Source organism: Bidens hawaiensis, unplaced genomic scaffold (assembly GCF_021521415.1).
Source record: "Bidens hawaiensis isolate Kalapana, Puna unplaced genomic scaffold, B.hawaiensis_p1.1 tig00007035_1, whole genome shotgun sequence".
NCBI lineage: Eukaryota > Viridiplantae > Streptophyta > Magnoliopsida > Asterales > Asteraceae > Bidens > Bidens hawaiensis.
In genome coordinates, this window is record NW_027491481.1 from 1046320 (window position 1) to 1062704 (window position 16385).

At 35.8% G+C, this 16385-nt stretch overlaps 2 protein-coding genes across 2 annotated transcripts; one reads left to right on the plus strand and one right to left on the minus strand.

The window, feature by feature from the left end:
* Positions 1–10852: 10852 nt before the first annotated feature.
* On the plus strand, positions 10853–12814 carry LOC143634230 (peroxidase 17-like). The gene is made up of 3 exons (XM_077102372.1): positions 10853–11131; positions 11239–11430; positions 12170–12814. Exons 1-3 carry the CDS (start codon positions 10853–10855, stop codon positions 12791–12793), a joined length of 1095 nt encoding a protein of 364 aa, XP_076958487.1. The 3' UTR covers positions 12794–12814.
* A 598-nt stretch (positions 12815–13412) lies between these two features.
* LOC143634215 (uncharacterized) lies at positions 13413–15289 on the minus strand. The gene is made up of 3 exons (XM_077102365.1): positions 14692–15289; positions 13894–14621; positions 13413–13421 (listed from the first exon to the last, which is right to left on the minus strand). The coding sequence occupies exons 1-3, from the start codon at positions 15200–15202 to the stop codon at positions 13413–13415; spliced, it is 1248 nt and encodes a 415-aa protein (XP_076958480.1). The 5' UTR covers positions 15203–15289.
* Between the last annotated feature and the right edge of the window lie 1096 nt (positions 15290–16385).

Consider the following 16385-nt stretch of genomic DNA (forward strand, 5'->3'; position numbering starts at 1 on the left):
AAAGGGATCATTCCTTATATGGACCAATTCGCTATACGGTTCAGTTCGTTATAGAATCCAGTTCGTTATAAAGAGCCAGTTCGTTACAGAAGCCGGTTCGTTATAAAGGTCCATTCGTTATGAGATAACGAAGGAGTGAATTCGTTAAAGATCTGGATGAAGAACTGGATAACGAACAAAAGTTTGAAAGAATGACAGAAAGGTCCATGGACTTGTAATAAAATGGATTGATTACAAAAGAAGCCCTCGAACTTTATAAATTAGCAAATAAAATTATAATTTAGAATTCTAATGAAAAATGTGTTTAGACAGTTAATGGAAATAAAATTTTTCCAATCTAACCTGGCAGCTTAACCCCAGCCAGGGGCTCTGCCCCTTGGACCCCGCTAGGGGCTGCCGCCCCTAGAACTCCGCTGCCAGGGGCGCTGTCCCCGGACCCCCGTTCGTTGAGGGTTATAATTAAACTAGAAACGCGACAGGGGTAGTGATAGTTAACTGATACGTGTAATTGTTATACAGTTAGTCGTGCACAGCTAACGAAAGGAACAACCATAAGCGGTGAACGTAATCGCATTCAGGTGAGTTTCTAGCCCCATTCCTTGTTATATTTTTGGGGTTGTGTTCATACTCGATGTGAATTGTTAATACATTTATCCTAAGTGATAAGTGTATGCCATATGTGATATATGTGACAGGTATGAATGAATGCTTGACGATGCATGAACGATTTTCGGATATTGCATGTACCGTCAAGGGATAGTGAAAGATATGATTGTTATATATGTTGTATGTATGCATGGAAATTATGATTATGAATATATAGACAGGTATGGTATGGTTGTATAGAAGAAAGGGAACCAAGCCCTAATAATTCTCGAGGCAGAAAGGGAACTGGGCGCTAATAATACTCGAGGCAGTAGGGCGTAATTCTCTTTAAAACGTAGAATTATGTAAAGTAAGGTTTAATATAAAAATATGAAAGAAAAGTAAAGAATGAAAGAAAGAAAGAAGGTATATGGTAATATATGTATGAAAGAAAAGTAAGCAGGTTATATAATATGTATCTTCGGATGCGTATGTGAATGTATTGTATTTTACGTGATTAACTAGAACTCACTAAGCGTAGCTGACTTTTAGTATGCACGCAGGTGAGTAGGATGAGGCAGCTCGCTTAAGGTGGACACATGGCATGGAATTGAAGATACTGGCATCTCAAGGAAATGTTATGATGTTTTAAAGACTATGTTTATCTTTAAATGACTTTGAATGTTTGTTTGAGACAAGATTTGAAAGATATGTAAATTTTATGTTTGAAGTTTTTATACGCGAAAGTTTTAATTAACTCTGATATTTAGAACTGTGTTTATGAGTAAATCCAACGTCCAGTGTAGGGCACCTGGAACGGGGCCTTACAGGTAGACATGCACAAATCGAGTACAGTTGAAAAACCCGAACTGGTTCAGAACCGGGTTTTTTCTCACCTGGTAGGAAATGGCACCGGTTCTAGTCAAGAACCGGTTCGGTTCCCGACCCGAACCGATGCCCCGAAATGCCAACTTTTAGGAACCGGGTAGGGTATGAACCGGGACCGGTTATTACGTAAAAACCGGTTCCACCGGTTTTTTTTGAATTTTAAAAAATCTAGCCGTTAGAAACCGGTTCCAACGGCTATATAGCAGTTTTTGACCGTTGGAACCGGTTTTTTTTTACTATAATTAGGTTATTTTCATTCTATAAATATCAAGGTATGGTGTGTACTTGTTAAAGCACTTCCAAAACTATAAAACACACTCCAAAACACAATTAAGCTTAAACCGACAACAAATGGCAACTAATGACGACGTTGTTATGGTGATCGAAAAAACAAGATGCCCCGATGTTTGCGTTCATTACGATTTGTGTCTCATGACCGACTCACAAGAGATGGCTCGTTGCAAATATTGCTCGAAGTTTCTTAAAGCATGGTCCAACTCGACATTACGAAAACATACGAATAAGTATTGTCGAGAGAAAAGAAGTTTGGATGCTAAAAAAGCGGAAGTGGGAGAGTCGTCCGGCTCTACAACCCAAGCATCTACCACCGGTGACAAAGCTTAATCGTTGTAGAACGCCGGATTAAAACGACGAACGTTGTTTTTAAGTTTAAGTTGTTATGTTTAGTATCGTTTATGTTTTAATAATGTTTGTAATAGTTATTGTTTAAATAAATAAAATGTTCGTCGTTATTAAAAAAGTAACAAAAAATTAATCATGACTAATAAGAAATAAACAACACAAAAGTAGTTATTATTAAACAAATCAAAACTACATATTAGTTGAACTTGTTACAAATAGTTTTACTAAAACAAATAAAAATTACAACTCCTCTTCGTCGCGGTTGTAGAGTTTCTCGAATCAACGACGTCAAATCTGGGTCATCAAAGTGGTTAAACGGCAAACCTCGTTAAATAACGAACTTTGCCATTCTATCTTGAACTTGAGTCATGTTGTAATGAAATAGTGTACCATCTTTACCCAAGTCAACTTGATCAGTCGCGCCAATCCCTTTCAAGGCCTTGCAATATGGCTTCTCGATGTGCTTTCTCAAAGTCGAGTTGGAATCGTGTTTTCATTGTGTTCCACATAGTTTGCAACGAGCCTTTTGATCACCTTCGACATTGACAACCAAATCCCAATTCTTCCATATGTCTTGGTTGCGGTTATGGGTGACGACCGCAAGAACATTTGGGTCATCTATAGCACGAACGGGTTCAATAAAAACACTCTTCTTAGCCTTCTTGTTAGTTTTTTTGATGGGTGCCATAGTAATATTTAGTTGGATGGTCGGGTTTGCTAAAGGAGAAGTATTTTAGTTTGTTTTTGAGTTTGGTGGTGAAACAAGTAATGAAAAACAACTTATATATAGGTTTTTGGCATCAAGAACCGATTCCAACGGCTATATTACCGTTGGGACCGGTTATAGTGGCTCTTTTGTGTCTCAAAAACCGGTTCCAACGGCTATATTACCGTTGGAACCGGTTCCAACGGCTAGTTTGACCTTTGTTTGACTTTTTAAAAATAACCCGCCGGAACCGGTTTTTTCGGGTAGGAACCGGACCGGGTACAATTAGGAACCGGGTAGGAACCGATTGGGAAATACAAATAGGGGAACCGGGTATGATTTTCGGGTAGAAAAATACAGGCTATTTGGTCCATCGGGTACGAACTGGAACCGGCTCCGGGTCGGTTCCACCGGTTCGGTTCCGGAACCGGTTTTTTTTTTGCACGTCTACTTACAGGGATAGATTAAGGCTTAAGTATAATCAACATAAGCAGACATAATATCCACGTAGGCAGCCATATTATATTTTTTTGACCAGTAGGATGGACACGTCACCAATTACATAACAGAGTTAATACTTTGTTAGTCGGGGACTGGTGGAAGAAGCGTATGTGAAATTTGGGACCGTTGCCAACCAAAACGAAAATTGGGACCAACGCCGGCAGAAATTTAGTAGTTGGGACCAATTTTCCTTAAATTAATGTTTCTTCATGAAGAAGAAACTTAGCATGTAATTGGTGAAAAAACAAAGGGACTAAAGGTCCAAACGTTTTGTACAAAAAAATAAATTGTCAAGGTTAAAGCTATACAAAACAGACTAAAGGTCTTAAGCTAGATCGTTGATCCAGGTATTTATACAAAGGTTATTTTCATACTATAGGTCCGAGGTAACAATCAGAAGAAGAAATCATTAACAAAAATCAGTAACAGAAACTGATCATAAATAGAACAGGTGAGTACACCCTAAAGTTTAATAAACTCTTTAAGAGCCTGAATGTTTGCATAGGATCTACGAATCCTTAAAACCTTGTGTTACAATAATAATAAACGGACACTCTGATTAAAAGTATACATGTGTCTGGATCCATTCATACATGGTGACTCGGAATTCCCGAGGCCATGCATATAATCAAACATGCCTCTGGAAGTCTACGAGACTGTTCAGAGAAATGATATTGTGTATATGTTTTAATTGTACATGTACCTAGGGTAATTTTATCACAATTGAGTTAGGTGCCTAACGAGTAATCACAAAGGTGTTATTGTTGATTTCACAATGGTATTGAAAAGATTTTACAACAAAGTCAGCGTCATTCACCATGTGTGTGCTGACGTATTTTCCAACCCATTTTATAGGAAATCAGAGAAGTTAGAACAGACAAGCAATACATGATAGAAGATTGGAGATATAGTCATTAAATGCTATCTGGTGGCTCAGATGTTTTATTTTTTAGAATAGTATAAAGAATCATATTTTCAAAAGATATGTATTTGCATTATTAAAGCAGGTATTTAATCCCAAGTTTTCAATATAATAATAATTTATCAAAGACTTCCACCAAAAGAACAAAACGGGTATTTAAAACCGTCATTTTATAAAAGAATATTTTATTCTAAAGACGTTCGCTAAAACAAACCCACAACTCTAATATCTTTACAAAACAAATACCCAGTAACAGGTGTTACACCTAGACCCTAAGTCGGGGTGCGACATTTATGGAATTGTGATGGCTATAAATGACCGGTTGGGGACAAGATTAGTGGTTTGGTGGTGTTGGTTTTGATTGACAACTTGAATAGAGGTGGGGCTGATGGTTGGGGCGGTTATTGTGTTACCAGTAGTGGTTGGAGGCGAAGGGTGGAGATGATGTGGCTACTATGGCGTGTTGCTGTTGGTGGCCATCGGAATATTGGAGATGATTGGATGGTGTTAAGATTATGGGGTGCACTCCCAATTCACCGATATCCTTACTATGTCACGTTATCAATACTTGTGTCGTGTCACGTATCGCGACAGACAAATAGAGCATGTGTAGCGTAGCACGAACCAGTTTGAATCATAAACAAACCCTAACATCGTCACGTATTTCGGAGGGTTAGGCTTAGGTCCATCGCGTAGCGCGAAGGATGGAGTTTTACAAGAAGTTTGGAATTTGATAGTTCTGACCCCCTGGACTTTAATTAATGCAATTTAAGTATAAAAATATGTGAAAAAGTTTGCGATAGAGTTTATAATATTCCAACAACATAATTGAATATCGTTTAAGTATAAATAATGTAAACGAACATGAACAATGATAAAAAATATATATATAAATGGGTCAGGGTTTTCAGGTTCGAAAATTGACGAATGTTACTTCTTCTCACCATCCCTATAGTGTATGAGACAAATGTATGCGTTTTGATCTATGAATTAGCGCATGCTTAACTTTCTAAGCGGACCAATTACCCTGCATCTTTCTTATCTCTCCCGTAGTTTTTTTGTATGTGTATTTATTTCAGGTGATCGATTAAATTTCTGAAGATTAAGTCACAACTTTAGAGAATAACTTGGTATTATTTACTTTCATTAATCTCCTTAGTCATGAGTTAGACCATGTGTAGGCATAACCTCATTTATGGGTGTTATGCGGCACGCATCAACCACTTTAACAAGGATGCGTTATGACAAATTATGGTATAATGACATAAGAGCATTCCCATTCATTTTCCTATCTTTAGACCAAAATTATACTAAAAATTACAGTATTTTCTTTCTCTTGTTTAATTAAATAATATTTTTTTAGATATTTTTCATTATATTTTCTCTCTCATCTACTCACAACTATTTAAAAAAATATTAAAAATTTATAGGTTGCTACAAGAACTTTTCAAATATATAGAAAAATCACAACACTTTCTTTCTCATTCACTTAGAGTTGGGGGTGGCAAAAAAAAATCCCAAATGGGTTGTTTTGAGTCAACATGGATAACTTTTAAAATTGAAATAGGTGAGGACGGATCAAAATATCTTTTCATAGAAGTTAAGATGGGTTGGAAGATTGCTAATGACTTTTTGTTATGGGTTAGAATGAGTTTGCTTGTGGGTTAAAATGGACTAAAACAAGCTTCATTCTATTTTATTTCGAAACAAAGCCCACGAAACCGAACAAAAACCGAAAACGTCAAAACTGAACATAAACGAAAACATCAAAACCAAACAGAAACTGAGACCGACTAGAACGAAATAAAACCAAAATCGAACCTAAATTGAGACAAAACCATTTTTACCGAACGAGGACGACGGGGGAAACATTTTGGTTGTTTTACGTTTTTAGTTTTCGTTTTTGATTTATATTATTTTTTTATTATTTTTTTTTGAATTTGTTTAAAGGAGTTTTCAAAACCTTTTGCATTTTAATCTTTATTTGAGTTAGATGACTTAACTTAAACCATCTTGACTCATACCCATTCTAACTTAAACCATCTTGACTCATACCCATACCTATCCTGACCCGAATTCATTTTAACCCATCACACAGTCCAATCCAACCCCTTCATTTTACCACCTCTACTAAGAACACCCTAAATTAGAGGTGCACAACTCGGGTTTTCCAAACACCTGGGTTCGGGTATAGAACCGGGTTCGGGTATGACCGGGTATTGGAAAATTGGGTATTGGCAATAACCGGGTCGGGTTTGGGTCCGGGTATTGTCTCTAAAACCATACCCTATGCATCGGGTTCGGGTCAGGTATAGAACCGGGTATTCTAGAACCAGGTATTTGAATACCCTATTTTCGGGTATTGAAATAACCTTATTTTTGTGTTTTTTCGGGCTTTTTTACGGGTTTTTTTCGGGTATAGATTGGATTTTTTAAAAGGTTGCACTTTTTAGGGGGATTTTTAAGGTATTTTTCGGGTATACATCGGGTATTGGAAAAACCTGGTTTCGGGTATGGAACCGGTTCGGGTTTTTGGGTATTGTCGGGTACAAATCGGATCCGGTTCAGGTTTTAGTACCGAAATGCATACCCTATCCGTACCCTACGGGTAGGGTCGGGTACGGGTCCGGGTATTAAATACCCGGGTATTAAAAAACCGGTTCCGGGTTTTAATTTCGGGTTCGGTTCCGGGTTCGGGTTTTTTTTTGCACCTCCACCCTAAATTACTCCATATATTATAAAAATTTTACTCACATAATATGATGTATGGATTGAAAATGCTCTAGGAGAATTCATATCCATTTCCCTATCTTCAAACCTAAATTTATATTAATAATCACTACATTTTTTTCTTTTTTTTTCAATCAAGTAATATTTTTATACCATTATCATTATCTTTTGTCTTTATTTCACTCATAATCACTTAAAAAAAATTAAAAAATTATAGGGGTGGTGGTTTTTCACATATAAAGAAAAATCATTGTATTTTATCTTTTATCACTAACAACGCACTCCTTATATTATAAAAACTTTCTTCACATAAGTAGGAGATATGATGTGAATGCTTTTAAAGGCCCATATCATCCCTCCCCCTTCCTCATTTTATTCCGATCTTTACACAATTATTATTCATTTGTTTTTTCTTTTTTTTTTTAATTTAAATAAAAGGATTAATATTTTTTTATCCAATTATTTTTGTTATTTTTTAAATCTACAACCAAGGAGCGCTATCACATAGCACGGGGATTCAAAATTTGTCTGTAACACCTTGACTGATGTTAGGGGCATGATGGAAGCGTCATAATGCTCAATGATGCCCATGCGTGATGTTTTTAGGTTGTTCACTATGGAGTGGCTTTAAATACCCTTCACGTCATCGCCATATAGAAAATGGGGCTTCGAAGCCCTTCTCCATAGCACCCTGATGTGGTTTAAAGCCTCTTTAAAGCGCCATTATATATATATATATATGTGTGTGTGTGTAAGAGGAAGAGAGAGAGAGAGAGAGAGAGAGAGAGAGAGAGAATTACATGGCCCTATCACCACTTTCTCTTAGACGTCGGTCTTCATGAGCCCCCCACCCCCCTCCCCCTCTCGGGCCCCTTTCCTGGTACCCCACGACGATATTCAAGCCCAAAGACGTCCCAAAGCCGCCCCCTTAAACGTCCATAGCAACGCGTCTTTTGATATTCCTTAAACTAAATCATTTACAACATGTGCCACTTGGAAGGCAAGAACATTTATTTCCACTTACATATCGACACTAGGATTTTAGTGACGTCCCTCTCCACAGAAATTGATTTATTTAAAACTAATATTTTAGAAGTATATATTCAAAAGACTACGTGCTAAGCAGCGGGGCTTGCCCCAATGGCCAGGAACATGATGGATGACCCGGGTGTCTCGGGTTCGAATCCCGATTCCGACTGGATTTTTCCAGAGCATTAAAAAACCTGTCGTTCCTTCGGGTGGGGTGAGCAAATTGGGTTTTACCGAGAACGCCAAGCCAAACTTGGATGCTAGCGTGGATCCCGATCATATCAACATAGCTAGCCTGAGTAGGGTGGTGGGACGCGACTTGATCACGCAGTGCTAGTTTAACTGTGAAAATCACCATTTGAAAAAGAAAAAAAAAAGACTACGTGCCATGTTAAGAAACTTTATTTAAATTATCAGCTTTAACAAAAAAAGATATTTAGAAATTCAAATACTCTAGCAATAAGTATTTGTCAATCCCATAATTTAATAGTTTAGTAATGTTATGTTCACCCTTCCAAAATAAAGATAGTGTGTTTAAATTATTAAAAATTAAATTGTTTTATCATTTCTTTATTTATATAAGAATAATTCAATTATACGGTCCTCGTTATATGAGGATTCCAATTTCAAACGATTTAAGTCGCGTATACAATGTACACGAAAGTAAACATTTTTTTCCTGGAATGAACATGAATATAGATTGTATGCATTGGGAGGTGGGATAACTGTCCAATCGTGGTGACCATAGAGTACCAACAGATAGTCTTCAAGCAATTTCTTCACACGACCTTTGGGTTTGGCCGACCTACTTTGGCTCTGTCAAGCAACGACAGACGTTCTCAACTCGTCGCCCGTGTTAGAGTTTTACATCAGCCGTAGCATACTGGTCTTATCGTTTTATGCCAACGATCTTACCATTTTATCCGGAGTGCTCAATCATTGTGAAAACGTTTCAAGGCCCGATCGAAGAAAAAAGAGATTTTTTAAGAAAAAGCAAGAGTCCGCGCAAAAGGATATCGACAGGTGTTTCAGGGTTATAAAAAATGTTGACATAATATGAAAACTCCTGTCATGTATGGTTGTTGACAAAAATGAGCAATGTCATGTATATGTGTATCATATTGCATAATATGATTTTAGAAGAGAAGTGCAAAACAATATGCCAACACTATATACCAGGGAGCGTTTCAGAACAATTTCTTGAACCAACCAAAGAACAACAAACACATAACAATCACGAGCTCACATCAAGTGAGATACATAACCGACTTAAGGCGGCTTTGGTTCAAAATGCATAGGATAATCGTCCCATTGAAGACGAAGATGAACATGCAGACGAAGACGACTACGAGGACGAAGATAATCAACAATACGTCGAAAGCGAAGACGAATTTTAAATTAGTATTTCTATATGTATTTTTTTATTTTGTTTATTTTAATGTATTTATTTATTTATTTAATTTAAAAAGTTTTGATTGATTTAATTTAATAAATTTTTGTTTATTTAATATAATGAGTTTTATTTGTTAATTTAATTATAAAAAATTAAAAAAAAAGATGACATGATAATGTGATGAAGTTATAAAACTATTACATCCCTAAAATAAAAATTACTTCTCTATTAAAGTGGTGGCACGTGTGGAAAATCGTCTTCATTTTGTAGTCTTCAACCACATAATATCCTTATATATTGACACCCATGATTGTACTGACGCCTATGCAATCTTCACCGGAAATCGATTTCTTCATTAAATTAATATTTTGAAAGTATATATTCAAAAGACTACGTAGCATATAGAATTTAGTAAAACTATCAACTTTAATAAACAAAGATATTTGAACATTTAAATACTCCAACAATATAATAAAAAATTTATTAAATTTATGACTTAATGGTGTATTGATATGATGTTCATCCTTTTAAAATTAAAATGAAGGTTTAAATTTAAATCTTGCAAGTTTAAGGTTAGTAGATTTTTGAATGAAAATAATTTGATGTAAAAGACAATAATAATACATAACTTCATATATTTAGTTCTTATTCAATTTATTTGGTAGTTATATAAAATTCAATTAAAGATCGACACATGTTTCAAGTAATAAAGTATGTATGATTAAAAGGTATGAGAATCATAAATCGTATATAAAATGTTATACGCCGCATTGTATGTGCATTTTCTTGCTAATTATGACTTGTGAACGTCACAAGAAATTCATTTCAACCTACTAGTAAATCAATAGTCATTATGATTAATGTGTGTAAGCTAAATGTAAGCATGTAACTATAGTTAGAGTAAAAAATAAACTCTCAACTTATTTCAATTTGAACCAAAAACCGCTTAGCTGAAACCATGTTGATTGTTGGAAAAAAGTTAACTTAAAAAAAAAACTAACATATTTTCTCAAATTTTACGAATATGTCCATCGACATAATTTGGCATATTATACTCTATAAGCATGTAAAAGTAAACACACAATAAAGTCATCAATTCAATTTTACTATATTAAAGTCTCTTTATTTGTCTAAAATGTAGTACATGTAAAAGAAGTTTCAATATATCACATGTTTGCTCTTTGATTCGTCAAATAAAATATGTATTACATACACATCTCTGTTTTCATAATAAGTAATAAAATACATCAATAAATCAATACCTTTTCATTAATCAATTTATTTAACCATTTTCAATTTATAACCATCCATTATTTTACAAATCAATAAATGTATCAATGAAAGTTGCACACCCTATATATATATTTACATGAATGAAAGTTATACGCTTACATATTTACAGTGGCTGTGGACTTATATCAAACCTTATCTCCTCACTTTCACCACACAAGTCACAATGCAGTCTCTATATAGAGTTAAACCCACACTTCACAAAAACCTCCCCCCAAAACCTTTTCTACAAATAATGTGTCTCCTCCTCCTCCCATTCCTCTTCTTCTACCTCTTCCCAGCCAACATCCCGACCGCGGAGCCGCCCCTCCGCTCGGGATACTACTCGGGATCATGCCCCAACGCGGAGCACATAGTCAGAGATGTGATGAAGAGGGCCATGATCCGAGAACCCCGAAGCGGGGCCTCGGTCATGAGACTTCAGTTTCATGATTGCTTTGTTAACGTAAGTGGGGTTTTTGGATTTCCAAATTAATTATTTCAATTTCATTATTGGTTTTTGGATCAAATTTATTTATGGTTTGATGGAATGAATCATTAATTAATTACTAGGGGTGTGATGGTTCGATGTTGTTGGATGACACTCCGACCATGCTCGGGGAGAAGCTTTCGTTGTCCAACATAGATTCGTTGCGGTCGTACGAGGTTGTCGATGAAATCAAGGAGGCCCTTGAGATGGCCTGCCCTCTGACTGTTTCTTGTGCGGATATCATCATCATGGCGTCAAGAGATGCTGTCGCTCTGGTATTTATTTATTTAAATATACAATTAGTTAATTTAATTCTAATTCTAATTCTAATTCTAATTCCTTACCAAACAATATCTTGTGTTGAGTATTTATATATATATATATATTAATTAAAGTGTTCAATTATTGAACCAACAATGAATGTTTCCGGTTTTCAAACATCTGTTATTTTATTATATACCATATATATTATATTAATTATCTTTTAACTTTTTTTTATAAAAGACGTATGACACAGTGACAACATATGCCTTTCCTAAATGGCCATAACATTTGCTACACCCTATTACTCAAGTCCGAATCTTATTTACAGTATTTGATGTTACTCATAGTTCAAAGCACGTACACAAGTCAAGTTCGAATATGGGACCCACTAGGAGAAAACTCTAAACCGAGGGGAATAATTTACTCTCTCTTGTTATGTATAGTTGGTACCACATACAAGTAATTAAACAACTTTTTTGATTTTATATTTATAATTGGTTATGTTTTAATATAGACCAAAGTTTATGTTTTGGGACGTAAAGGTATTTATTTTACTAGAATAATAAAATTATTGTTTTCATTTTTACAAAAATAATTATAAGACCCATCCACCATAAAAATCTTGTTTGGTATTTGTCTATAGATTGCATCTTATTTATATTATTAATCGTTATAGCTACAAGATTTTATAGAAAATAATATAAATTTCCTATTCAACATTTTTATTTTTTTCGGTTTTGCGTCAACTAGAGTGGAGGTCCGGATTGGGTAGTAAAGTTGGGAAGAAAAGATAGCTTAACCGCAAGTCAAGAGGATGCTGATGCCATAATGCCTAGTCCACGAGCCAACGCAACCATGCTCATCGATCTCTTTGCCAAGTTTGACCTCTCGGTCAAAGATTTAGTAGCCCTTTCGGGCTCACACTCGATTGGTAACGGGCGTTGTTTCTCCATAGTGTTTAGGCTCTACAATCAATCAGGCACGGACCACCCAGACCCCTCCATCGAGCCTAAATTTAGAAAAAAGTTAAACAAACTTTGCCCGCTTGGTGGTGATGGGAATGTGACTGGCGATTTGGACTTCACACCGCGCATCTTTGACAATCAATATTTCAAAGACTTGGTCAATGGAAGAGGGTTTTTGAATTCAGATGAAACATTGTATACTTATTGGAAAACAAGAGAGTATGTTAAAAGGTATAGTGAGGATCAAGATGAGTTCTTTAGGGATTTTGTGGAAGGGATGATCAAGATGGGCGACTTGCAATCGGGGCGGCCGGGGGAGATTAGGAAGAATTGTAGGGTGGTTAACGATGGATCGCGGGTGGACTTGGTGGTAGATAGATCTATTGATAGGAAGATCCTGAGTTATTGAACTTAATTTGAGCTCATTATGATTTTGGATAATGTAGCATTTTGTTTCTTTTTATATAAATTATTAACTAGAGTTGTGCGTAAAAGATTTTCTATCACTATATATTAATTTGTAATCATATACATTTCAATGTTTTATATCCTGGGACTATACTTTGCTTCACTTGTAACATATATACTAAACGTATCACTTGTGAGTAAAAGTGAAGAGATGATATGACACATTTAGTAGAGAAACGTATGTTCAATGAAAACCATATGAAAATGTACGTTAGCACACAACCCTCTGTCTTATGTGCGTAAAGAATCCGGGATTCCTCAACTCGATCGAACTTTTTATAAGCAAGGTTGTCTAGCACCATTAGTTTAAAGTATAATGAACTTGAAAGAAAACACTTTTCTTTTGAGTTATATTCAAACTGATTAAAGTTTTGTTGTTTAGCTTACTACAATTACAACTTTTAGCTTAATCTCACTTTGCTTAAACCAATCCGTAAAAATTGATGGTTATTTGCTCAGAACCAATAAGGGAACTAAACTTGAATTCGATTGTCTGGTTCGGTTTTGAATATTTGAATTCGATTCGACTTAGTCTGGTTCGTTTTCAAATGAAAAAAGTTTCAAACCAACTAGTTTGATAAGTAAAACGGTTAACAAACTAAGATAACATTCTAGTATATTACACTTTTAGGCTATGCGTAGTGGAGAGGCTACAAATTGGGGCGAATTACGACACGTGGCGCTCAGTCAGCAAGGGGTGGAAATTTGTTTTTGGGGTGTAATATCTTTTTCATATTTTATAATTAAACTAAACAAATAAAAACCAATTTATTTAAATAATTAAATAACAATGTATTAAAATTTAAAAATAAATACAAAAAAATACATAAAACTAAAAAAAACACACCAATAATAAAAATAAATTATAATAAAAAAACCCACAACAAAATACATATAAAAATACAAATAAAAATACTAATCTATTCGTCTTCATCTTCGTCTTCGTCCTCCTCCTCGTCCTCAACCTCGTCTTCGACTTCAACAGGACGATTATCCCACACGTGTTGAACCAATCCGCCTTCAGTTGGTTACGTATATCACTTGATGTGAGCTGTTGAATATTATATGTTCGTTGGTCTTGGTTGGTTTAGGGTACTGTTCTGGAACGCTTCCTGGTATATACTGTTGACATATTGCTTTTCTCTCGTCTTCTAAAATCATATTATGCAATATGATACACGTATACATGGCATCGTTCATTTTTGCCAACCACCACACACGACATGGGTTTTTCATATAATGCCAACGTGATTTTAGAACCTCGAAACACCTCTCGATATCCTTTCGCGCGGACTCTTGCTTCTTCTTAAAATATTCTCGTTTTTCTTCGATCGGGTCTTGAAACGTTTTGACGATGATCGAGTACTCTGGATATATCCCATCTCCTAAATTGTATCCGTGACGATAAAAGGTATCGTTGGCATAAAACGGTAAGACCGGTATGCTACGGCTGATGTAATAATCTAGCACGAGTGACGCGTTGAGAACGTTTATGTTGTTGTTGGACCCGACTGAGCCGAAGTAAGCTGACCAAATCCAGAGGTCGTGTGAACAAATGGCTTGAAGACTAACCGTTGGCTCTCCATGGTCACCACGAGTGTATTGACCACGCCATGCGGTTGGACAGTTAGACCACTCCCAATGCATGCAATCTATACTCCCGATCATGCTTGGAAAAGAATGTTTGCTTTCGTGTACATCGTATATGCGAGTCAGGTCGTTTGAAGTTAGAATCCTCAGATAACTATGAGAGTATAATTGTATTATTCCTATACAAATAAATTATTAAAAAATATTTATATTAAAAATAATAATTAATACAAACAATTTAAATTTTACCGATGCAAAAATTCTCCAACGCGTCTCTCGTCGTTTTCTCAGCCATCTTTAAATACTCGTCGTTGATGTCAGTCGTGTTGCCGTATGCGAGGACGCGTAGAGCCGAAGTACACTTTTGGATGACGGAGAATCCTAAATATCCTCTTGCGTCGTGTTTATGTTGAAAATACTCATACTCCCGCTCCATATCTTCCACGATGCGCAAAAATAAACGCTTAGACATCCGAAAATGGCGTCGAAACATAACGCCATTAAATGTAGGTATGTCTTTGAAGTAGTCCTTCATCAAACGATCGTTCGCTTGCTTACGATCCCGAATGATATATGACCGTCTACGTGGCGACGAATAGCTAGTAGAACCGGACACTATGTTATTGGCGACGGCCCGAACTGCGTTCGTGACCTCTAAATGCTCTTCCGCTACTCGTTGACGAATCTGATGAAGTCTTTGACTCTCCTTGATTAGTTGATCCCAAATCTCGGCAGAATTCGTGTAATCCGGGGAACCCATTTTGTTTGAAGAAATATGAAATGATGAAAATGATTGGTATTTATGTTTGAGTTTGTGTATGATATGTTAAAAATGGTTGAATTGGTTTGATATTTATATTAAGTTTTTAATTTAATTTTTTCTATTTATATTTGAACGTTGGATAACGATAATAAATTATATTTTTTTCTTTCTTCCGGCGAAATGTTCTACCGCCTCGCCCCTTTTCGCCCCAATATCGGGGGTGGGTGGGGGGGGGTGTTCCTCCAAAATTTCGTCCAAATTCGTCCTTTAATGTCGCCCATTACACTTAGCCTTATAAATGATTGGAACTCCTCTTTTGAAACTTATGGACATTACAGGAAAAAAAGGGTGTCATTTGTTGATTTGTATATAGCACACTACAAGTACACTTAGAACATGCTTTTGTCAGATACTTGATACCATTCTTTTGACAGACTTTTTGGATAGAAAACGAAATGAGAGCACACTTTTAAGTCTTCCCACTTTAATTTGATATAGCTGTTTTTGTATATATTTAAAGTGTTCTAAATGTTTGGATCATATAAAAAATCTAGTTGTTTTATTTGTGTCGAGTTTTGAGTTTAATAGAAACGGGTTGAGACGAGCTTGTCTCCTAAAATACCGTTAATCGTATTCTTGATTCATTCGTGTTATGTTGCTCATGTGCCTTTAGTTGGTATCAGAGCTCGCCAACGGACGAGTTAGATGATTCCAGGGAGGAGATCGAAGAACGACATGGGCTGTTTGGTAAGATCTATACGCAACAACAACAAGAAACAAAGGGAATCGATTAGTTGGGAATCGGCACCGAACATCAACAATAGCTCGAAACAACATCAACCACAAGTCGACAACAGTTTTGTATTTGGCAAAATTTTTTATATCACTAAAAAAGGTTAGTGAGCGAACCTTTTTTGTGTTTCTATTAAACAAACATGGAAGACATGAAATCAGGTGTGTGTGTTTCATCTATAGCGGAAGGAAACGAAAAAGCTTAGTAATATCTAATAATAGCGATGGTGTTTGGGGCGATGAACAACAAATGAGGTGTGGGTCTAGGTATTTTGGGTGAGTTTTGGGGCTGAAACAACGAGCATACTGTAACACCCGCAAAATTTTTGGGTCAAATGTGAACATTTAAAAGGTGAAAAGATTTAATTATAAAAGTATGAAGTTGAAG